We start from the raw sequence: 25,308 nt of genomic DNA on the forward strand, positions 1-25,308 counted from the left end.
ACGTTTCATCCTCTATTTTATATAAAACATGTGGACAATGGTATGCAACTAGACTCCCTTTCCTCCCTGTTAGCCAGAAAAATCAACTGGAAAATGAAACATGAAGAATAATTACACTGAAGGATAGCAAATCTTTCCTGTTGTGGAACAAATTATGAAGAAAATTGCTCCAAAGTGCATCAGCTAAGACTTCTTCAAAGCAGAAGAGCAATTTGAGCAAACTCCCCTTCATATGAAAGAAATTCATATTTTTAAATAAAAATATAAATTAAATACTTTGACCAAGGGAATAAGATTGTTTCTGTCCAAACTAAACTCTGAATGCAGAAATGGACAACAGACAATAGAAGAGGCAAAGAAAATGACTGGACAGCTGCCTGTGAATAGCGACAGGACGGCATCTTAATCTGTATATGACTTCATTTTTTATACTTTTTGACATGTTACAAGCACTAACTTATATTTATGTGATATTATGGGCCATCATCAAGTAGTGCATAAAAGTAACGTAGAAGGAAAAGAATATGGTTTTAAATATTTTACAAAGAACATTCCTCCTTGGATGCCACACCTCTTTGTTCTGATATGCTAATTAAAATTCATTGCAACCAGTTGCCTTTAAAAGTACCAATTTATTCATCTCAGTATAAATCGAGCTGTTATTTGAAGGCCTTCGAGGATTAAACATCAACTTGAAGACCAAGAAACCCAGCACAGAAGTTGCCTATGAAGACGAGAACATCCATATTACCTGACAGGTGGGAAAATGAGAGCACTGATGAGAGAAAGGAGCCAAGAGGCCCATGGTCTGGAGACGCTACAGAGAACCATAGTGTAGTTGGAAGAATCTGTCGACATGACAAATATAGGTAGCCAGTACTACAGTGAAAAGCTTTGCATCAAGTCATATTCCCATGTTAGAATGGCTCAGTCAAAGACTAGGCTTTTATCCAGTTGAAAATCTGGCTTTTGACGTTCACACTAACGATTCAACCAGTTAGACTAAGTGTAGCAAAAGGCAAGGCAGTTTTACCAATTCTAGAGGTTGAATAGAAAATGCACACCACACTTTTCAGATTGTCCTTTTATGGTGTGTTCACCAGGCCTCCATAGACAATATTAATAATAATAAGTTTTATTTCTTATTAAATTGAAGGGCACATTCACACACTGTTGACGGCTACCAGATTGTAGATACAGTTCACTTTAATTGAACGATGGTACGTTTACCGACAAAGTCTGGTTGGTTTGGGGAGTTGTGAATGCGTAATCAAACTCTGATGCGATCCAAAAAGCGAAAAAACCTAGTTCTCGGTTCAGTTGAAGTGAACTCTGGTGTGGCTCAAATTCATGTGGGAATGTCAAGTGAGCTGGAGACCGCTCCAAAAGCAGGAAGCAGACTATAGCACAAGGCATTCTGGGTAAATACAACTAAAGCAAACGCGTAAGTCAAGCACTACTGGGAAAAATGAGGTCTTTCACCAATGTAAAAAACATAATCCCACCACTACAATCTGATGTCACTCCATTTTGTGAAGAAGAAATTTGCCCTCAGGTCTTCTTTAGAGGCTTTGAGTTGTTATGAGTAGTTTTTAAAGCAGTGGAGCAGAGAAAGTGAACAGGTGTCAAAGGGTGTGGTTTGTTTGACACAGTGGAGTGTAAAAGCGAACTCAAAATGTAACAAATCTTGCAAATTTGATTGGCAATCAAATCAGACAATGAGGTGTGAAAACACCCTTGAAAAATTGTCTTCCACTTCACCATAATGAAGTACTTTGTGTTGGTCTCTCATAACATCCTGATAAAACAATCATATTTGTGTCTTTAACTTGGGAAACTTTGTAAAGGTTCAGAGGATATATATACTCTTGCAAGGTTCTGTGGATTGACACAATGCACCTCTGTGTTCTGGTGCTGTTGTTGGTGAGCTAATGACATCTGGCTGTTTTTACGACAGGCCGAGAAACACAGGAAGCTCCGGCTCGTGAGGGAGAATGTGCGCCTGATGGAAAATCGAGGAGCTTTTTACAGCCTGTGTTTTGTCCTGAATTTGCATAAATCCCAGGGAACAGAGACAAGACTGCTTCAATTTCAAAATGAACAAACTGTAGGATAATGTCTAAAGATAAAACGCTATGTTTTTCCATTTAAGAACAAAAAAACTCCACCTTTTTTGTGGTATTATTCCTTAACTGCACAGACATCATCTGTTTTCCTGGTAAATGGGAGTGTAATGTATTCACTTAAGCTGTTTGTGGGTCAGATATCTAAAGGACTGAGCATTACTTTGTGGTCAAGAAGACAGATCATATTAAAGCAGGGTGGTTCCTAATTAAAGAGCTCTGTCTCTACTTTTCCCAGGCCTCACTGCTGCTCCCAGTCAATCACCAGTGGAAGCCTGTCACTCTTAAGACATCTGTTTTTAACCCTCTGATGTGTAAGTGGGCCCTTTTTGTCCCAGTGAGGTCTTTTTTTTTTTTTTTTTTTTGCAATATCTTTGTATGAAACATTTTCATCACTTCATATACCAGGTATTCCTCAAGAAACATGTTACTGATATTATGAAATTCAAATTTTTTATTTACCTTTTATACATTTTAAGAAATGTTTTATATCACTACCCGTCTTCCGTGAGTGGGTCCAAAATGACCCACATTAATTTCCTATGGAATTTATTGGGAATCTTTGTTTCTTACCAACTGTGACTGTCAGGGAAGCATTTTTTGTGAACCATACATACTGAGTCCAAAGTGTCACCTCTGAGTAATATTTTACACAGTAAAACCTCTTACATATAAGTATTATCTTTATTTTTTAATGTGTTGAATGGCATGCAAAATCTGTTTATCAATGTGTTCAAGGTTCTTTCTTTTATCATCTCAATGATTCAAATAAAAATTTTAAGTTACATAAATAAATGAATAAATGCAAATGAGCCAGAAAAGAATAGGGTGACTTCTCCGGGTCAGGTAGAATGTTCTGCCCTAAGTATCACAGGATCTTGTTCACAAATGAGAAAAAGCAAAGCTCTTGATTAAACGGTCGATTTTAGTGAATGTCATGTAAGGTCGTGAGCTTTGAGAAATGTCCGAAAGAACGAGGTCAAGGCTACAATCAGCCGAAATTAGTTTTCCCCATAGGATGTCTGGGCTCTCCCTTAGAGATAGGGTGAGGAGCTCAGTCCTCCACGAGGGACTCAGTAGAGCCGCTGCTCCTTCACATAGAGACAAGTCAGTTGAGGTGATGCTGACATTGTTTCATTGATGTTGTTAGTACATTTTACTGATGTTCTACAAATTGTTCCAAGTAGAAAGTATTATACAAAACATTTTTTTGAATCAAAATGACAAAAGTAGTATAAAAACACATCGACTCTAACACAGGTCAAAAGAGACCCACTCACGGAAGACTGCATAGTCTTTCACTCACGCATCAGAGGGTTAAGCATTCGAACGCAATTGTAATTGTGGTTATGGAAAGACGACGCTACAAAGACAACCTAACACAAACCTGAGCACAGCTGCTTTGTCCTGAAAGTGTTTATTAGAGGAGCGACTTACAGAGTGAACTCTCGTCGTCTGGGAAGTGACACAGATTTCCGTAAAACGCGACTCAAGTTCTTGTAATGCAGTCTTGGCTTGGCAAAGAGTGAACTTTTCTATTTCAAGTCTGTAAGGTCTTCCACAGAAAAGTGGTTTTGCGTTGTTCATTGGCAGCAGCACAGAATCCAGGAACAAAAAAAAATCCTCATAGACTTACGGGCAAAACAACACTCATAAACATGTAGAGCAAGAAAAAATAAACATAAATGTGCTGCTGATTTATTTCAACCTCTACATTCCACAGGCAAGACGCAAGACATAAAGATGCCCTCAAAATGACCTGCTTACCAGAGTGCCAGAATTAAACTATGTGATTAAAGCAGAAAAATTTGACTTTGGAAAATAAATCTACTTAAAGTTGCAATTTGTTTCCCACTATACTTAATCATCATGTTGAATGGGGAACTTCCTCCAAATGGGAGTTGGCACCTTCTATAGAGGATAACAGCTACAATGAAAGTGTCTACTTTAGTCGTGATTGAAGGGCTCTGAGTTCAGATCTGTGATGAGCTTTTTTCTCACTCTAATAGCTTGAACAATTTTACAATAAGTTGAATGAAGACAAAGCTTAGATTATGTAGTGGAGGTGCAATCATAAGATTTGCCAAAAGGTCTGGCTTTAAAATCACAGGAAGTTAAGCTCGCTGGCATCTGATGTGCTCTGCATCAGAAGCTTAGGTGCGAACACACAAAGTTGGGATTTTCCTACCAAATTGCTGGGAGTACTTGGTTACCACCCCTACTTTCTGTTTCTACTGCTGCAAGTACCAGCAATCGCAGTACAACACTGCAGCTTCACCTTGCACCAACTTTACCAGCATATGACTGCACCGTCACCTCTTAGCTGGACCAGATTGTCTAATTTAAGGCCACTGCGGTTATCAGCCATGATAGATTTATGTTTAGGTCAAAGCACTGAATGTTACTTTGCTGATGCCCAATATCATCAGGTTGTTTCAATAAACAACTTGCTTGAAAAACTGGGTGTATTTCCTGATTAAAAGAACACAAATAAATTAGGCTGCTGATATTACAGAATCTATTTGCAAGAGAAGATTACATGATGAACAAATGAAAATGTTATGATTGCTATGCTTAAAACTCAGTAGTTTGCTTTGATTTTGATTTGTACAAAGTAAGACTAAAATGTACATGCACTGTGGTTTCACATGTCAGACTGGCACTGGGATAACATGAGATAATTTATGTTATCATGTTGGTGTTTATTCTGATACCAGGTGTTATACCTGACATTTTCTGCTAAACCTGAGTCAGTCATCACTGTTGCCCTATCAAATTTGACCTAATAATATGAACAAGTTTAATAAAAGTGTTTAGCTGATTGTAAGGAATCAAAAAGCAAACCCTTTTTTTTTAATAACATAAATATGAATGTCAAAATAGGTAACATATCACCAGCAACCACACAAGCACGTTTTGGGAGTGTGTCACAAAATATTATGATAAACTTTTACCCGTCTCTACTAGTCAATGAACATCAATACACATGGTCACTTTTGCTGAAATTATGGCAAGACTGCAGAGAGGACGTTCACAACTGTTGCACAAAATAGGTATGTAGAGAGGAAAACCACTAGGAAATGCATAAACAGGAGATCAGATTACAGATTTGAAAGCTAACCAGACTATATAAATGGATATTGTGGTAGCATGGCAGTTCTGAAAGTGTTTCTGACCAACAACTTAACAGCAGATGCTAACCTGTCTTTCGCCAGATAGAGTAGACAAACACTGATGCAACAAGATAAACAACTACCGTCTTATCTATGGAACAACTACGCCTTAGAAACTGAAAATAACAATGTTTGTCTTTCCGACCCATGTAGGAGGTTCAAGCCCAGTTGGTATTTGGTGTTCAGGTTTTTGGAACACACCTATTACCCAGATGAGCGTTCACTTAGTTTATAATAACAGAACAACAAACTTTATCTGGTATCTGCAAACAAATATGGACAAATCCTTGCAGAGGGAAGCCAAATAGTTAACGCATTGCTTCACTTTAGGTAGGCAGTCATGCCCCTAAAGGTCATGGCTTTAGCCAAATCATGGCAGTCCCTTTCTACCCCAACCCCCTCGCTCTTCACTTGTTAGCTCTCCATTCGACTGGAAGGGAAAAAAAATCCTTTTTTACACATCGGGGTCACAGCCAAAAGATTTTCTGTGAGTGTCGGTTTGAATTTGGGTGTATAAGTGTGTGTCTATCCGTGCGAACAAATCCCAGTAAGTGAAAGTATGTGCGTTTGTAGGCTTCCTGGAATGTGAGCATGAGTAAAAGGTCTGGCTGGGCTCAGGCGTGACTGATGAGCTGACATCGGACGAATAAAGCTCTGAAACTAAACACACCTCATGTTGCACTATCTGCATGCTCCCCAAGCAATTGTTTTCACCATGTCCAGTACATGACTGTTTACACGGAAACACAGCAGTAATCTTATAAAGCTAAAGCCAATTTCCCACACTCTGTAAAAAACACTTTGCTGCACTTCAAGCTGACGTCCTTAGAGGTCTGTAACTAAACCCAGAAGACGGAGCTGAAGCAACCAGGTTTTCAGTCCTGACAAACCCACTGACCTCGATGCTGTGATGCAGATCTGACTTTAAACCATTACCCCATTACAGCAACATGTTGTTGGCTGCAAAATAATTGTCTATCTGTGCTTTATAGGCTGAGAGCCCTTGTCTTTGAGTTATGTCTGTTCAATCAGAAGGTTCTACACTTGTTGTACGGGAGATAAATACCATTACTGTATGGTTTTCTGAAAAAATTGTAAACATTTAAATAACACTCCAACTTTTTAAACGCCCAACTGTAACTTATTATACCAATAAATAGAAGCAGCTTCAGATAATCAAAAAGTCGTAACTACAAATCAGTCTTTGATTAACCAGAAACTTGAGTTTCACAACTCTTTCTAGTATGATAGTGTTTAAAGTTTAAGTTCCAGTAACTGTGTGTTTTTGTGATACTACTCACTTCCTCCACCTCCACAGCTGGGAGAGAGCTGGCCATTTGAACAGGTGCACATATTGGGTCTGGAGCAGAACCCATCGCCACATGAGTTTCTGCAAATTGCTTTTGAGAAAAAAACAAAACAAAACAGGGAGAATGAAGAACAGTGAATTAAACTGGTTGTTTTACTTTTCATGCAGCTGTAATTACAGCTAATGTGGATTTTAGGGAACTTACGAACAATACACTGGTTGCCTCCCGAGAGCGTCTTCCAGCCTGGGCAGCAGTAAGAATGGAAGCGAGAGCCACACACGTTGGGCCTATTGGGAGAGAAAAAGTGAGAGCATATATATTTTGTGAACCTCCTTACATAGGTTATAGAGTTATTTCTTTATTATAAACCATTGTAGCACCAAACCACAATGAGGGAGAGGAAGGAAAATAGAAGAGCCTGTTTCATTTGTAAACGAGGAAAGAGTAACCATGACTGGCTGCCCTGTTTCCTGGAAATATTCCAACACATCCATCCAAAACTTTTGGGATTTTTACTGGTTGGATAACAGTAACTAACTCTGAACCAGTCCGACAGATGTAGGAGTCATCACAGCATACGGAGTTCTCGACTGGCCTGGCAGGTTAGCCACAAAGTTTCCCTGAAAGGAAATGGCTTAACCACATCTAGAGATGACTGACTGAGCTCACACACACTCACAAACACTGTTTGAGTTGTGCAGCTGTTTTACAACATCAGGGTCTTTTTGCCATCTATTCATAATCACAGAACTATTTATATATCAGTTTGTTTGGACCTCATCATGTACTACTCTCAAACATTTAATGAGCAGGATTTGACGTTGTGGTTACTTGAGCGAAACACCCAAGCTCAGTAGAGCAGCTTAACAAACCGAATGCAGTCCAGTTATGTGGTGGCACTAAGTGGCTTTTAAAGCCATGTAATGAAGGGGAATTGTGGTCATTTGATCTGGTGGTTCATTTGCCTTTGCTGACTAAGAACTAAAGAACAGCTGTATGGTAAATTAGGGCTCTTATGGTCAAGTAGTTTGCCAATAAGATCACATATTTTGTGTGTACAGTTTCAGACTCAGTATTGTAATTAATTATATCCCCAAGAGAAGAATAAAATTTGTGAAGATTTAACATTTAACTTTTTTCAGAGACGAAATTAGTAAAGAAACAGGCAACGTTAAAAGGTAAATTAATGTCTAGTGAATTATATTGTAATTTTTGTATATTCTTTAGATAGTTTAACACTGGACCTTTGCATATAAATGTCTGGTCACATCTAGAGTGGAACAAAACTATATGGTGTAACTTTTTTAAAAGAATCCCCATTTATCCTCAGTGACTTTCAGCCTGTCTTTTACAGGCAGGTTTGAACATTTTTTGTACAAAAGTTGAAGGAAATTGTGATATTTCTGAACAATTCATTCAACAAAATAGTAACATTTACTGATTGATTATTATTAAGTCATCATTGATGTTTTTCTTCAATCACAATAAATATTTAAACTACATGTTCAAAAATGTACACGTTGTGCCGTCTTTTAGATTTCATAACCCAGATGCAATCTATGAAAGATGTCTACTTTTTCACAGGTTCCTAACAGATACTAGAAAAGTTTTCTTTCACATCTCACTTGATAGAGTTGGTTTAAAAGCACATTTGAAAAACTACAAGCAGCATGTCTAAAGAAACAGACTGAGGGTGGACTACCTTAGCACAAAGCCTGACTAATTAATATGATCCTGTTGTACTTTGCTAAAGAAAAACAAAAATGGATTTCTGTTAAATAAAACTATTTTTTATGGCTGCTTTATTTTTTCTTACATCTGTCTAAAATAACGTCAAATTTAAAACCAGTAAATTCATCCATTAACTATACTAGCTTGTCCTTTTAAGTATTTCAGCTTCTGTGAATCCCGGATGACCGCCAGAGGGCGGTGCTGAAAGCACTGAATGTTCTCTTCGCGCATGCGCCGTTCGCATGCGCAAGAAAATAAACAGTCACACCTATGACATGTAGCTATACAGAATGACGTCATCCGAGGCTCTGTTCCTAGAATCTCTGGCGGTCATCCGGGATTCATAGAACCGTAGTTACTTACGTAACTTCCGTTCTATTTCATCCCTACTGACCGCCAGAGGGCGGTGCTGAACGCACTGAATGACTAATACCAGCGACGTCGCAAGGAATCCTGAGCACTAACCTCACTGAGAAGGCCCAGGGGAGAAGAACCTGGTCCAGAGGATGAGAGGAGGCCACATTCAGGTTGTAAAATCTTGTGAACGTGCTCGGAGAAACTCTTATCTCGTCTCGACCGCTGCCCAAACGCTCTCTGCCTCTGGTCGCTATGGTAACGTTTACGTATCCCTTCAAAATAAGATACAGGCGCGCCACAAAAACGAACATTTTACTTTCGTGAAATGTTCGTTTTACTGGGAGCCCTGAGCTTGTTTCTCTGCCACCAGACGGTCCCATCAGGGAGTGATGAGAGAAGTATTGCTTATGCTCAGCTTGGTCTCGACTTGGTGAAGCAGTTTGAGCTTCATTCCCTCATTAACGAGCCGGTCACCACATTATGCAGAGCGGGCCTGGAATGTGGGAATCCCCTAACGGGACAAATCCATTCTCCTGTCTCTGATTGACCATCCGATATGTCACAGGTGTTGATATTGTTTGCTCGAACGGCGCATGCGCGAAGGGAACATTCAGCGCTGTCAGCACCGCCCTCTGGCGGTCAGTAGGGATGATATGATTATTATCACAATAGGAATGCGTATGTTAGAATATTTTCTCTGCAGGAGGAATAGAATTAACTTTTTGCTTATCCAACAGAAAGCTTTTGCTTTTTCATTGCTGTTTTAAGTAAAATAAATAAATTGCACCAGTTATAAATTTTGTGAAATTATAGTATTTTCATCCAATATAATAAGAATTTCATACAGAGCCATCCCAAATATAACTAAGTATACAAACACAAGAAAAGGGAAGCAAAGAAAAGTTTATTTTATTATTATTATTATTATTTTTGTCTTTATCACATTTGACAAGCCATACTGTAAACTCAGGCTTTCCTCCAATCTTCAGGAGAATAGTGACATTATCCTGGAAGAGATTGCAGTGACTGAATGTAATTTTCTGCTTTGGGGTTGACTGTCTGCCAGTTATTTGCAAATTAGTGCCAAGAAGGGCAAAGTTAAAAAAACACACACACAGGCAGCTGCACCAAAAGCAGGACTTGATCAGTTTTTTTATCTCAATATTCAAGTGATCTTATCAAACAATGGATTTTTTTTCTCTCTCTGTTTTGGCAGGAAACTACTAACAAAAAGGAGGTAGTTGGGGGGGGGGGGGAAAACACAGTTTTCTGTGCCACACACTTCTCCTTGCTCATTCTAACACGCAGACAGTCAATCACTAGTGGATTAAAGCAGCCCAGAAAGTCATTAAACCAACCTGAGGTCTGATCAAATACCACCCTAGAGTGGACTTATGCCAGCCTGCAGCCTTCTGTGAGAGCCAATAAATCAGAGTCAGTAAGTATCAGACCTAGAGCTCCCAGAGAAACACCAGGGAATACGCTCTTTCAGCCAGCAAATAAACACTGCAGCTGAGCTCAAGGCCAGAATAATGACCATCATTAAACCAACCTCTCTCCACATCCCACACACAGAACCTGAGAAATCCATAGTAAGCTGCTGATAGTCCTCCGTGTGTGTGCAACCCTCAGATGAAAGCACAAGCATGGGTTTGCAGAGGTTATGGTTAGCTGGGGAGAACAAGCCACATAACAATTCAACAACTCCTGGGAAAGAAAATCTTGGCTTATATTAAACAAAGCGGAACAAACAGCCAAAACACTTATTCATTACAAATGAGATTCCCACTCTCTCAGGACTTCTGGTCAGATGAAACAGGCTCACGAAGAGATGACTAATCTCGCTCAGTTCTGAAGAAATGCTGATCATTTTCCGGCAATAACTCACACAGAAACTGAGAGTAAATTTATCGCATCAATCCTGTGTGCTTTGGCTCAGCGCAGCAGTTCATGGGCGGTTCTGCCGGTTAATTTGAGTAACATTAAGCAAACATAATAAAACAATAGAAGATTTAGAGCTTCTCTTTAAGTATTTATGATTGATTGTACTCACAGTAACAAAAAGTGCTTCTTTTAAAAAGAACATGGTAATATATTTTCAAGGTAATTTTCAAAACATGTGTGCATCATGGCCAGAACCATTAACAAGTTCAGAAAATATTTGTTAGAGGTACATTTTTTTTTTTTTTCACATTTTGTAATGTAACGCTAGTTTCAGTGTACTTTGCTGGAATCTTGTGTGATCCACTAGCACAAATAAGAGCATAATTGTGACACGAAAGAAAATAAGACAAGGGTTTCAAAGTTGTTTACAAATGAAAACTGCTGTGGTGTGCAATTGCATTAAGTCTCACTGAATTTATAGTTTTTTAGAACCATTTGTTATGACAATTGCAGCTGCAAGTAATTTTACGGTTTGTCTCTGCCAGCTTTGCATATTTAGAAACTAAAATTTTTTAACCATTCTTCCCAAGAAGAAAAATCAAAGCCAGGCTGAGGGATACTGAATTAAAAGCATCCAAAACATTCATTTTTACGCCTCTTTATAGATTCTCGATTAAATTTAGGCCTGGACTTCAGCTAGGCTATTGCACAATCAGATTGCACTTGCAACCAAATTGGTCCCTCTTTAGAGCTCTGCGTAGTTTAACAAGTAATACTTTCGTTATGTAGTTATAAATAGAAAAAGAACTGAATAGAAAAGTTTATTCCTAAAACCTTCAAAAATATTTTTGCTTTTGATTTATGTCTATGTCCAGAAAGAAGACTTTCCATGTAATACTGACCGATGGTATTTTTGGTTTATAAAATGAGTTTGATGAGACTTCAGTAAACATAGGAAAATTCCCCATGAAACCCTGCAGTCAGCAAAAAGTCAAGCCTTTAACTTAGTTTAGCTTAGTTCACCTTAAAGGCGCAGTATATAAAATGTACTTTTTTGAGCTTTATGTCATGTTATGACATTATTTTCTCACCGGAATCGTGCCTGAAATGTTGCTTTGATTGCTTTATGCATAATTCCATGAAACAATCCTGGAATTATTTAATTATCAAATGAGATTAAAAATGAATTCAAATCCCCCAGTGTAACCAAGTACTGCCTTTTCAAAGAACCTCCTGCTGAAGTCCCCGGCCAAGCTTCCACTTTAGCGCTCCCCTTCAACTTCAACTCCCCCACTCAGCTCCTTCAGACTAGTGAGAGCAGCTACAGACAAACACTTGGGGTAAATGAGCCAAGCTCATTAAACAAGCTACTTCTCAGTGAGATGCCAGTAAAACTGTTTTCAAACCATTAATAACCATTAATAGAGGAATGTAGTCTTGATGACTTGCTGGAAGCGGAGTGTTGGAAAGAGTAGCGGATTCTTAAAGAGAGAGATTTCAATTTCTTTTAAGATATGTTTGATATGCACACCATTTTTAGGGCAATTGAAGGTTACTTAATTGTGTTATAAAATGGTTATATGTGTCTGGAACATACATAATAATGTCCCTTTATAGGATAAGAAGTCAGAACAAAAACATAGTATTTTAAGACTTGTGTTGACTTTTCATCTAGGTTTTAAGATACCATTGCCTTGCATTCATTCATACAGTTCCTGCTCTTTTCTACTTTCAGGGCGCTTTGTCACCTACAGCCGTGAAACAAATGCCCCTTTTCATATCCCTCACTGGTGATACAAATACCTCATTTCCTGTGGCTTGGCACTGGGGGAAGCCTGAGCTGGGACAGAGGGGATACTGATTGGAATAACTGATGGGGACACTGAAAACTGGCTCCAAAAAAACATCCTTTGTTTTCCGAGGAAATGTGAACTTTTTGCTACTTTGACGTGTTTTCTGCTACCACTCTGATTAAGGCTGGCTTGCAAAGTGAAAGACTCGGACGTGAAAAGAAACAAAAAGGTTTGAGGAGATCGTAGGTGGTTATTTTATGTATTTCCCACACATAAAATAATAAATATTTGAAATTTGTATTTCTATTACCAAACAGCAGTCCAAAACAATCCAATACGTTTCATACACTCACAGGAATGTGGGGAATATTTTTTACTGCCTATATGAATCTCCTCTTTTCTCTTTTCTTCCCAGGAAAATGTTAATTTGCAAGGAATATATGTGGAGGTTTCAGTGTGTAAAGCAGCCTGTTAAGATTGTATTGTTTATGAGAAAATAGTTCAGAAGTAATCAGCAGCATAATATATGAATGTAAGATGAAATTGGTTTGAGTCCAAGAAAAACAGCCATAAAAAGGTCACAGTCAAGAGGGAAAAAAATCTCTCCTGCCAGTTTAGTGCACTATTAAAAAAGGGAAATTTGAAGGCAACAACTTGTACCCTTTCAAGGTGTCCTGCCCACGGCGCCGGACTCGCTGTGCTTCCCTCTGGTCCACGCTACCGGTGAAGCGGCTGGCTTGGTAAGGTCCACTTCCAGTTTGAGCACAAGTCACCTGCATGGCGCTGAGACACACTGCCACCCATCCCAGCAGCATCTGAGCCAGCTTCCCTGATCCCATTGGTCGGTCTGGCTATCCCCTCTGCTGGAGCTCCCCCTGCTTTGCTAAGGCTCTCTCTCTCTGTATGATGTAGCTGCAGGAACCAAATCTACATCCAGACCGGGCCTGGCGTTGACTCCTGGGCAGGGGCTGGAAAGAAAGAGGAACAATAATGACACATGTAAGATGTGTTAAACCTAAACTTTGTGGTCTAGGAGTTTAACTCTTCTTAAAGAAAAAAAACTTTTGAAGTTTTATTTATCCCCATTGTCAAATAAACTCTCAGACCAGCTTTTTGAAGACAGGTTTATAGCAGTTAATAAGAGATACGATATAACATTACCTATTTCTGGTAATTATCTGTAAAATGAGGCTTTGAGGACTAATTTTGGTAGTAAAGAGTGATGATACATCAAGTGTACAAGCGTCTCAGTTGGTAAAAACTTAGGCTAAAGTTAACTATGTCAAAGGTAAAATTCCTGCTTTCTGAAAATATAATTATTTAAGCTTTTTTCAATTGCCAAGCTAACACATACCTAAATGACAAGTGGCTTAAACATAATCCTCTTGCCGAAAGCAAACGCACATTGCTTTTTTTTTTCGTTTTCACCCTCATATTCCAGGAGTGTTTGGGTTTTGGTTTGTTTGGATTGGAAGTTTTCACTAAAAGTTATTTAGATCTTGCCATATTCTGATGAGTTTCATGTACTCATTATTGTTCAAATGGTCTTGCCATATAGATTAATTCCTTTGCTTTTAGTTTCTGCTTGGGCTCTGTTTATTGTATTATATTTGAATTTTTATCTCTCTCAGATTATCTATCAAACTTAGCCCTTTGGTTTGCGATCATTTAAGACCCCGCTCAGCCACTTCTATAATCTTCTTCATTTTCTTCTTCTATAGTGTTTTCTGGCAGTTTACATACTTAGTGTATTACCGCCATCAACTGGACGGAGATGTAATTCAGAAATTCATTCTATCCTATATATCTTCTAACCTTAAAAATAACTACATGATATATGCATACTTTAACACTCACATACATACAAAATCCTCCCAACTGATTTCGTGTCTTTTAAATATTTAATAAGTGCTTGAATTAGATCATTCGATTGCTGCTTCCCTAAGAAATTATCCAAAGTTACTGAAATCCCCATTAGCCTTTCCATTTCTTTCCTCATATATTTTCTACAATAAATCAACACATGGCTCCGCAATAAGAAGAATCCACTTCTGTGATCATTTTCCATCTTGCCTTTAGCTGTTTGTTTTTTTCTCCCAGCTGCATCCTAAAAGTGATCGACCACATGCATCTCATCAACGATCAACTCCTCAGGATTTAAGTCTCTCTGTTTCTGATTTTTTTTTTTACCTCATGAAGTGGAGCTATTTAACCTAGAATATATCCATTCTTTTTATCAACAAAACTGCAGTTTCCAAGAGTTTTAATAATCTGATCTTGTGTCCGTTTTTTTAAATTATTTGATTGGTTTGAATTATTTTATTTGAAATGAGAAAGTGCAGCTCTGCTGACCCACGCCTAAGACAAGTATACGTGTCAGATTTAGCTGGTCGTCCCAAGTTGATGGGACATAAAAAAAGTAATATCAGAGCCAGCCAAACCACACAACAAGAGAAAAACACAAAGCCCAAACATTGCACCAAAGATTTAAAGTCTTTTTCTCATTTCTCAGATGCAGCTGCCAGGGGACTTAACAACCAATTCTGTTTCTGGCTTAATTCACTTCATACTGATGAAATATTTGTAAATTTTATTTTAGCTCTTCCATTTGAGTGTTATCCTTGAATGTTATCAGAATTAGTTGAGCTGATTATTTTTTAAGAAGTTGCTTATAAAGTTTGTTTCACTGAAATGACTATATTGAAGTGAATAGCAAAAAAGCAGAAAGTTGAAACATCACAGACTAAAATATTGTTAACTACATGCTTTTATCAGAATGAAATGACCTCAAGCTGCCCAAAGGTGAGCAGACGTGCAATTTATCCAGTCATTAAATTAGTTTTTTATTTTATTTTTTATTGCCCATTAAAAAAAATCTAAGCAGGAGGCATCCATTCAAAACATGTCTCTTGTTTACAAGAGGAAATACAGACAACACTGAACTTTATCTAAACAACATGGTGGTAAAGAAGCAGATGAAAGGCTGCCAACATGATGAATAAAAGCTGGACCCGTATTTTAGGACAATTCTTAGATTTCCTGGAATTCCACAATTTTTACCTGAGTAAGACCAACTATTCACAAAGCACTTTAGGCCTGACGTGACCTGTTATGATAAGAAAATGTTTAGTAGTGGGGACTTTTTCCTGAGTTTAATAATGTCTTAAGCAGAGCAGATGGCAGATTTTATCAGAAAAGAGATGCTCTGTAGGCCCTGCAGGTTGATGCTGTGTGGCATTTAATTCAATTTTGCATAGTTTCATCATCAAGACACATTTTAAATAATGGAGTGAATGAACAGTCACTTTCTCTCAGTTAATTTCTACCAACTGACTACTGGGGTGTATTTGTTTGTGTGTGCGTGAGTGTGTGCGTGCGTGCAGAGTTGGCATGAGGACCGTACAGTTTCCCATCAAGTTTGTGTTCCTTATTACAACATTTATTTAAAAATTAACATGCTCACCCCTCAGGCCGTGTTTGCTGCTAATACAAGTTTATAAATGAGGCCCCAGAACATATAGAACAATGTTCTTTAGACAAAAAGTCTAAATATGAATTATTTGAACACCAGAACAGAGGTCATATTTGGCATAAACTAAAAAAAAAACAACCTGACTATAAAGTATGTCAGTAAAGGGGATGCTTTACTTCAACACGACCTGACCGCCTTACCATCATACAATAAACTATGAATTTAGTGCTTGGAAAAATAAGCAACATCTGTTATGTAAAGTTTTTAAAAGAGCAGATCTTGACCCTGCAGCATGTCAATGACCCAACTCATGCCAGTAAATCCACTACAGACTGGCTGAAACTAAAAATTGGTAAATGCAGGGCCAACTCAAAGGTCAAATCTTGACCTCATTGTGATGTTGTGAGCTGACTTGAACTGAGCTGACCATGGCAGAAACCGTGCAAATATCTCACAGCGAAAAGTAAGGAGTGGAGCAAGTCTTTCTCAGGCTAATCCTGACAGTGGGAGCTGACTATAAGATACGTCTCACTGACCTTATATCAGCCAAAGTGATCGGCACCAGCTCCATGAGTTTTATTATATCTTGGTTACTTAGCAAAGCAATGTTCACTTTTAAGTCACTTTCTTTTCCAGAGATAAGTAAAAGGTAATATAAGCGCTGGATACATGCACATTTCTTAATAAATAAATGAATGTCCTTTTTTTTTTGCATGAAAGCATTTTGATTGAGCACTAATCAACACTTCAGAGGCTAATAAAAATCTGAGTTTTATTTATTCAAACACCAGTCAAGAGCTTACTGAAACCCAGGTCATTTTATAAGCTTACCTGACTTTTTTGTTGTTTCCGTGACTATTTCTAGTGGCTTAAATGAGTGAATGGCATCTCATCCAGGCTAGACAAAGATGATTAAAATAATAACAGAAGTCATACAATTTATCTAAGAAAACACTTTGGAAGAGGAAAGGGGCAAAAAGACAACATAGGGTATTAGTTGGGAAATTGTTTCTCCGATGGGCCAACAAAATCAGTCCAATCAAAAGTTTTGATTTGGGCTGAATTCAGGGAGAATATATCGTCTACATATGTCAACTTGTCCTGTTTTCTAAGATCAAATAAAAATAACTACTGGCCAAAGGCCAAGTAGTCATGAAACAGATGTACTTGGACGTTTTGCTGAGAAAGAGCCATTTGTGTTCTCCTGAATAACAAGCATGTTTTTGGACTGTGGGGAAAAATCACCAAACCAGAAGAAAAGCCACAATTGTAACAAAAGAATTTGTCAAAATGAAAAAATAGAAATATCCTGGGGAACTGATATTTGAGCTTGAAGCATTCTAGCTATCAGACTGGAGGGCTAGCCATGACACCAGCATGTTGATCCTCAGCTTTTATTGTTTTTTCAAATGTTAACACAAATAGCAAAGTTTAATATACAGCGCAAGAGAGCAGAACAGTAACCAACAGTAAAAAAGTAAAATAACTTTGTGGTGTGTTCCAGTTTGCGTTTCCCCTGAAACCAATAAAAGTTTTTTATTTGTTTTAATCTGTTTCAATAAAAAAACTTTAGGCTGAAAAAAGCAAAGAAGCCATTTGGTTAGAAAAAAAATATTAGGCAGTGAAAAGCTCAGAGAAAAAACACAAACTGCTTTCAGATCATTGATGAAATCAGGGTTTTAAAATCTGTAACAGCCTGAAGATGATGAAGAGTCCCTTATTCTAATCATATTAAGAGCATAAATGGATTTAAACTAGAATGTAGGCTGAAACAAATCTTCATTTTTTGTCAGACAGAAATGATCGGGAGCAGGGGAATGTCTTAATAAGTATCACATTCTAGCAGTAAACCACTGGAGTCACTTCCTTCATTCAAACCAGTTAAGCTGCCAGCATCCTTAATTTAAAATTACATCCCAACATTGCTTCTATATGGTTCATTCTTTTTTCTCAGAATTATCATTTAGGAAGTGCATATAAGCTTTCTAAAAATGGAAAACTTCAACAAACGTTTCACTTAGGATTCTTAAACTGCATAACGAAGAGCCAAGAACTTGTATTTAGCAGAGTCTCTTCGAGTCTCCATAGAGTGTTGGATCTCTGTACTGCAAAGACTCCGACCTCCATTAAACTACATTCATTTTGCTTGGTTCTATTTTTATATTTTATGGGCTGCCAAAACATTTGTCCTTGCTAAATAGTCGATTCTGAGCACAGTTCAGTTTCCACCATCTATTAAAGGACATTTGCCAAGTTGCTAAATCTGTCCAACAGACTTTTCGCTCATAAATTTTATTTTTTATGGTAAAAAATTTGGGCCCCTAATATCTATAAAACAAGAAAACATTTATGCAAGTCATGCTATTCCCATTACCTCCTCAAAGCTTCGGTATAATCATTCGATTTATTTATATTTAAAGGCTTACTAACTGAAAATGATGGAAAGCAGGGAACAAAACGCAGAGTCAGAAAGATTAACTGGGGCAAAGATGTCAAGCAATTTATGGTGAAGTCAACAACTAAAATTATATTTTCTGCCCACCGACAATTGTTTAGGATGAGGGTTTGCTTTAAAGTAATGCAAACACCTTAGTTTTTATAGATAACTTTTTAAATGGCTAAATTGATTCAATTGTATAACATTGTATATGGATTAATATGACTTTATTTGGATAAATCTAACTGGAATCGAGTGAACTGGATGTATCTGAATGGAATATGAACCGTATCGGATTTTACATGAACTAGAGCTGCTTCTCCTGTTTTGGGTAAATATATATCAATTGTCGTCAGGCACTGTATAAATAAAACCAACTTCATTTATCTTAATTAATTTCACCCAGGTGATTCATATATAACCAACAACACTGAAAAGCATATTTAAGAAACTAATGTATTGAGTTACACTTAAGAGTTTATGTGCTTCAAAAAGCCTCAGTTTCTGAATTTATTTCTAGTCAATGTAACAAATCAGCACAGAATAAAATAATTGTGACACGGAGTGAAAATGCAGGATTGGATTTTAACCTTTTTTGCTGACATTTGTATTCAGTTCCCCTCAGTCAAGACTTTGAAGGAACACATTTTGCTGTAAAAACATCTGAGCATTTTCCATCAGCTTTGAAAGTCTCCACACTAATTGATTTCAAATTAGCTCAAGTTCATTCAGATTGACTTGAGATCAAATGCTTCAAAGTATGGCTACAGATTCTCATTTGGATTAGGGTCTGAACTTTGATTGGGCCACTCTAATGTATTCAGATGTTTTACTCTGAACCCCTCCCTGAAGCTCTGGGTGTAGGCAGAGTCATCGTCATGTTGGAAAGTGAACCTCTGCCACAGTCCAATATTTTGTGGGCTTTCTTCCAGTATTAGTTCTGTTTATCGTCCCATCAACTAAGCCCAAATTCTCTTTTCCAGCTAAATAAAAGCATCTCCACATCATGATGCTACCACCGCCATGTTTCATTGTGGTGTTTGTTCAGATTGTTAGTTTTCCACCACACACACTGCTTTCCCGGGTGTCAAAAAGTGCCATTTCGTTCTCATCTGGCTCAGGTATTTATTGACTATAAAAGCCTTATAGTCGTCTGTTTGCGAAGGTTTTGATCCGAACCTTCACAAACTGAAAACAATTGAAATCAGGGAAGTAAATTGTTGGACTGTAACAAGCCAGAGAAGTCTTTTATTTATCCATTAAAGCCCGTAAATGTATTGTTTTACAACCCTAACTAAACTGCATTATGTCTTAAATTTTAACATCATACATTAAAATGAAAGATATTATTGGTCCAGCTGCACTGGAAGCCATGAAGCTTCCCCCCCCCACCCCCCTCTTTCCTTCCTCGACATTCAACTGCATTTTTAGCTGCACAATGTGGGCCCCTGATGATATACAACCTCAGCATATCCAAACTCCACCCCCCCCCCCCAATCCCCCATCAGGAGCTTATACCACATATGTGGCTGGGCTAAAGCACAACGACTATTTTAACACGGCATTTTATAGTAAAGCATAAAAAAATGACAAGTCACCAAAATTGTAATTCAGATTTCTGCAGTGATTTAATAATACTTAATAGATGCAAGTCGAAATCAGAACTTCGAGGTGGTCTGTGCTGCCTTCTCCTAATGCTTCCTCTACAACTGAAAGTTATCTCTAAATCCCCTCAAATCTGAGACAAATGCTTCTTCAGCTTGCAGTCATGGACGGTATATGGAGGCGGGATCAGCGCCGAACAAAAGAAATGCATGAGGAGAACTGCTGTCAAATTAAGGCAGGGAAAGGACCCGTCCTTAATGAGCATTGTTGCAGCAAAGCTACTCTCTCTGTGCATCTCCCAACATTCAATGTCGGATCAGTGGCTCGGATGTATGGGATGCAGACGACTTCAAACGAGGTTATCCCAGAGATAAACGAACCATCTGCTACACACACAAAAAGAAGAAGAAGAAAAAAAAAACACTATTTGAGTCAGAAAAAGGTTTCGGCTGCAGAAAGCTGACAGAATATTATAAAGATAATCATCTGAGAATGCCAGCCGAACTCCACGAATGAAGTAAAAGCGCAACATCCTCTCCAACTCAATAAAACGCAAGATGTTCCCACACAGGAAAAAAAAATCATTGAAAGATAGCCATGAAACTACAAACAAAAATTATACATACATAAATATGCATTTAAGCAGCTGAACTGTGAACGCGTTTCCTGCGTGTTTTTATAGCAAGCCATAAAAAGCGCAACTCGCAGGCGTCAAACATTAAACTTTCCGCAGCTTCTGCGCATCCTAATCTGCTCCTTTGGTCCTAATCTGGAAAGCAAGCCGCGCGTGAGCGGATAAATCGCCACAGAACAGCGGGGTTCCTGAAACAAAGGTCTCAGTCAAAGCCCTTTCATACCCAAATGATAAGACGAATAAAGAAGCCAATACCTTGCAACAGTTCGGAGTGCCTCAGCGTCGAGGAGCCCGGCAATTTGAAACGGGATGTGAGCCCCAGAGTGGAATATTGAACTGTGGGGCTTGTGAGGGGAAAAGGCAAAAAAAAAAAAAAAAAAAAAAAAAAAAGTGAAGGAATTGCCCGGTTTCTGCGAGGGGAGGGGATATAGAGCGAGACAGAGGCAGAGGAGGGGGGTAGTAAAGGACTGCAGGACAAACCCACATTCCTCAAGACTCCTGGAGTTGTTGTAACAAGGGGCCAAGCAGCAAAACCCACTGTGGCTCACATGGCTTCACTATCATCAAGCCGGAGGTAAGGAGCAAAAAAAAACCCTCACCTTCAGGCGAACGGAGTGATGAGACAACAGTGTGGTAATGTGAATAACATTCAGGTCATATCAATTACCAATAAAGCATAAAAAATAAGACTCATGGTTGATTTTGTTCAGTTGGTAGGAGTGTAAATCCTAATTTCACAGTTAAATGTGCTTTCTCTTGTTCAAATATTCCTCCTGTTTACTGCCTGGACCCTGCAGTGATTGGTGCGACTTAGACATCCTTGTGCTGTGTTACCTCCACAGCTGATAGGAAGCTAATATTGAGAAAGTGGCCGTCTGGGTGGCGCATGAGAGAAGACAGCTGGGCACATCTCAGATCCTGCTGCAAGTCTAGAAGAGTGGAAAGTTACAGATTAAAAATTACCTCACCTCTCATTGCTGGATGTCCTTCCCTCCAGTACAGGGGCTTAATAATGTGAAATAGCGAGAACAAGCTGAAACTTTGCAATGTGGTAGGTGTCAGAAAACTAACCTTGAACACGCAATCTTGATAGTGAAACATGGCAGTAGCAGCATCATAACGTGAGCAGCAATATGGAGATGGTCAGCAGAAAGGTGAAATGTTAAAACGTTCTAAACTGGTGAAATAGGAGAAGAGACTTACTTTCCAGCAGAACCATTGTTCCAAACATGCAACCAGAGGTCCATTAGACTGGTTTGAACCACTTATAATAGTTTGTCATAGTTGCGTGTGTGAGCGGCTTTCACACGAATCCAATTGAGAACCTTTGGAGATACTTGTTGCTTACAAACACTCTCCATCCAGTCTGAGTGCAGTTTTGTACAACAATTTAAGTTTCTATGTTTTTAAATGGCTCAGTTTACTTATCTTTGTTCTGGGTATTTTTGTGAATGATTGAAATAATGATAAAAATGTGCAGATTTAATGCATGTTTAAACTTTGTCTTAGGCAGGCAATGGCTCTGATCCCGTATTGGGCCAAAATGAAATGATGTAACAGATTATGACCTGTAATTAAAGTGAAACAACTATGAAACCTCTTATTGGTGGATGTCACAGAATCACAGATCTTAGTAGGCTTTTACCCTCTCATTGACCCAAATTGTGAACACTAATTCCTTGGATTATTGTGCTGATTTTAAGGTGAAAAATATGATTTAACATGTTTTTTGTTGGTTTTTTTACATTAAATCAGAATAAACTTTGCTTGTTTAAGATCCATAAGGATGACCAAAATTATATATATTTTCTAAATGTTTAAAAAATGAGAGGATTTGTCAAGTTTTTACTTTGGGTTGGATTTCCTCTGTATATGACCGAGTTGCCTTTTAAACTCTTTGACCTGGATCAGCCATTTCCTTCCACAATCTTCTCACAATAGTTTGGAGTTATGTCCCATTCATAACTCCGTAACTTGTGTAACTTTGACATGTTTGTGGGCGGTCTTGCTCTCAGACACCTGTTCTGCTCTATCTACAAATTCTCCAGAGATCAGGCCTTTGTAATGTAATGCAAGACATTCACTTGGTTGTTCTGAAGCCACTTTGTGATTGATAGTAAACTTTGAGGTAATTTCCTAATCTGTCTAATCTTTAACTTTCTGGCATGTCATGAGATGCTGCTTCAGTATGTCCACTTCATGCTCTTTCCTCATATTTGTATCTATTTTGGAAGATGTGTCAGCCCAAAACATGATACTTTCATCACCATGCTTCAGTTTGGATGGTGTTCTCAGACTTACAATGTTCATCGTTTTTCTCCAAATCACAGTAATTATATCCAAACAATTTAACCCGAGTCTACAAAACTTAAAGGTTTTTAATTTCACTCCCTTTCCAGCTTCAGCCAGTATCTTCTCCTTTTGTTTTGTAGTTGATACAAGCATTTCAAAACATGTTTTTCATTATTTGTCATTTCTTTCTTGAACTATAAGATGAATGGACATTGTCATGCTGCTTATACTTTTGCATAAGTATTTGAAGCGATGAATGTGGCACCTTTATTTTGTCATGTTGGTTTGATTTAATCTCACAGTGAGACGTAAAATGTGTGGAAAACATGGGTTAGACTGAAAGTAATGTTTTTTTCTCAGTTTAGCTACCAATACTGGTATACCAAAATATTAAGTCCCATGGGAAAGTGTATGTTCCCCTTTTAGCCATTTTTGCCCCATGTCCACACAGGAAAAATATTTTTCAGGACCCAATTTCTTCTTTATTTTTTCTTATTATCATTTTAAATAGACCGGGTCTAGAGTGAAAATTTTGACCTTATTTATTCAGATAGGCAATAAAAGTGACTTTTGTAAAAACAGCAGCCTTTTTAATCCTAACCTCTAACCTGACCTGAAAAGATAAACCCATCAAACACAACATCAACAAAAGTGGATTTCATGTGTGTCTTCTTTTTTATACATCAAATACAGGAAAAGCTCAACTTAATTGTCAATACGCACATAACACTCCACTTGCCCTTTGCTAATTGCCATTCTTGTTTGTTTGCTTTTTGTCATCTTTACCTGTAACTCAGTGTTGAGGCTTTATTTGCCCAATACTCCATGATTCGTGCCACTTGGAAATCTGAGGGAGTGCAAATACCACTTTTGGTCTGTTCTGATTCCTTTCAGAAAATGTGCCAGGTGTTTTTGAAAACAACAACCCATTTCCGATAAAAACCTTTCAGTGGGAATGTTCTTGGAGATGATAAAATGACTTGGTTAGTGTTAGCGCGAGCATTAAATTGTAGATTTTTCCTGGATCGCTAATTTACTATCTGTTCCAAATCCCTGCAGCAATCTGCCACCTAAACAGAGTCGGAAAGAGAAAAGTTGGTGTGACTGTTTCCTGTTAGTTTGTTCTCTCTTCTCCTAAAGCTACAACATAAATCACTTTGAGTGTGGTTTTTTGGAAAGCTTGGCATCTCTTTAGCCAACAATATGGTCATTGCTTCAGGCTGTGTTGCCTTCCTTTGCTGTCCTTCTTCTCTCTTTTTTTGATATCTTGCTTTTGCTTGAAGAATGCTCTTGTCTTTGTTGAGTCTGTATGTCTTCCTTTTCTGTGTTTGTACTTACTGTTTGTCTGTGTGGGTGTGTTTGTGATTTTTTTGCTGGTTGTATTTGTGTTTTCATGGGTGGTTGTTTTCTCTATGCTTTTTGTTCACTTACATCATTTCATTGTTATGTCTCTGAGCAGTCCTTCTGCAAATTTCCACGAGGGATTAGTCTCAGTTTGCTTTTGCTTTAAGGTTTGTTAGGGTTTTCCATAATGTTTGGTTTCAATTTTTGTATATTTCATGGTTAGATAGCACTTCATGGGAAAAAAAACTATGCAATATGACTCTCTCTTTACAGAAAGGATTATAAGTAAATAATTAAGTTATTTTTACTGTGTAAAAAGCAAACAGTGCTCTAATGCAGAACTTTTCACTGAGTTTGTTTTTCCTTTTTTTTCTGCCATGCGTGACAAACTTCACTGAGTCCTAGAGGAACCTGTAAACAAACACCGGTGTTCAGGACAAGGAGACCATATTTGCCACCACAATCTATTTGGAGGAGGATGATCTGAGTCATTATATGAGGGTACATCTCCTGCCTTTTCACTCTGGGTCTGACAGACAGGGTAATAAATACCTTTTTTTACGCCATCAGGCATTAGGTAGATCAGAAGGAAGCTGCATAGATATATCCCTTATTTCTTTTCCCGTGATGTGCCCTCATAAGTTTTCAAGAGAATGAGAAGTTCTGTTGTTAAATCTGTACTTTGTTTTCATTAAATGATGAAAATTGCAACCATGTGTGTGATGCTTTTGTTTTAAATCTTTGATCTGAATGTACCAAAATCAATCCATTATTTCCCTGAGATGAAATTACCTTAATTTCTGCCTTGATTCTCACAAGATATTCTTTGATGGAAAAAGCTTTAGGTTTTTGGGACACATAATTCAACCTATTTTAGAAATTTGAATTTTGTTTTGCTGATTTGTGCCTTGAAATGATTTGAACATACCGCCTCACTCAATAGCTGACAACTTTTACCATTCTCACCTCATCCTATTTCAGAATTTGTCGTAGCGGGGATCATACAGTCTGCTGTGGAACCACGGCATGAAGCGAAGTCATGCAGAACGATTTGTGGTGAGTTCTTGTGGAGTCTCATATTGATACCACGATAAACTAGCATGAAAAACAAGAAGAAGTAGACTCCATTTAATCCAAAATCCTTTAGGATTCT

The 25,308-nt window shown here is 38.0% G+C and overlaps 1 protein-coding gene across 1 annotated transcript in view; it reads right to left on the reverse strand.

Moving 5' to 3' along the window:
• The window catches only part of fbn2b (fibrillin 2b), a 74,163-nt gene extending 53,302 nt beyond the window's left edge, over window positions 1-20,861 (reverse strand). The window contains exons 1-4 of the mRNA XM_055051223.1: window positions 20,775-20,861; window positions 13,032-13,339; window positions 6,811-6,893; window positions 6,598-6,696 (exon numbers count right to left, since the gene is read on the reverse strand). Coding sequence (XP_054907198.1) covers window positions 6,598-6,696; window positions 6,811-6,893; window positions 13,032-13,210 — 361 coding nt within the window. The 5' untranslated portion in view covers window positions 13,211-13,339; window positions 20,775-20,861. The remainder of the gene's footprint in view (window positions 1-6,597; window positions 6,697-6,810; window positions 6,894-13,031; window positions 13,340-20,774) is intronic.
• Window positions 20,862-25,308: the final 4,447 nt, after the last annotated feature.

The sequence above is a fragment of the Poeciliopsis prolifica genome, unplaced genomic scaffold (assembly GCF_027474105.1).
Source record: "Poeciliopsis prolifica strain line A6 unplaced genomic scaffold, Auburn_PproV2 SCAFFOLD002, whole genome shotgun sequence".
NCBI lineage: Eukaryota > Metazoa > Chordata > Actinopteri > Cyprinodontiformes > Poeciliidae > Poeciliopsis > Poeciliopsis prolifica.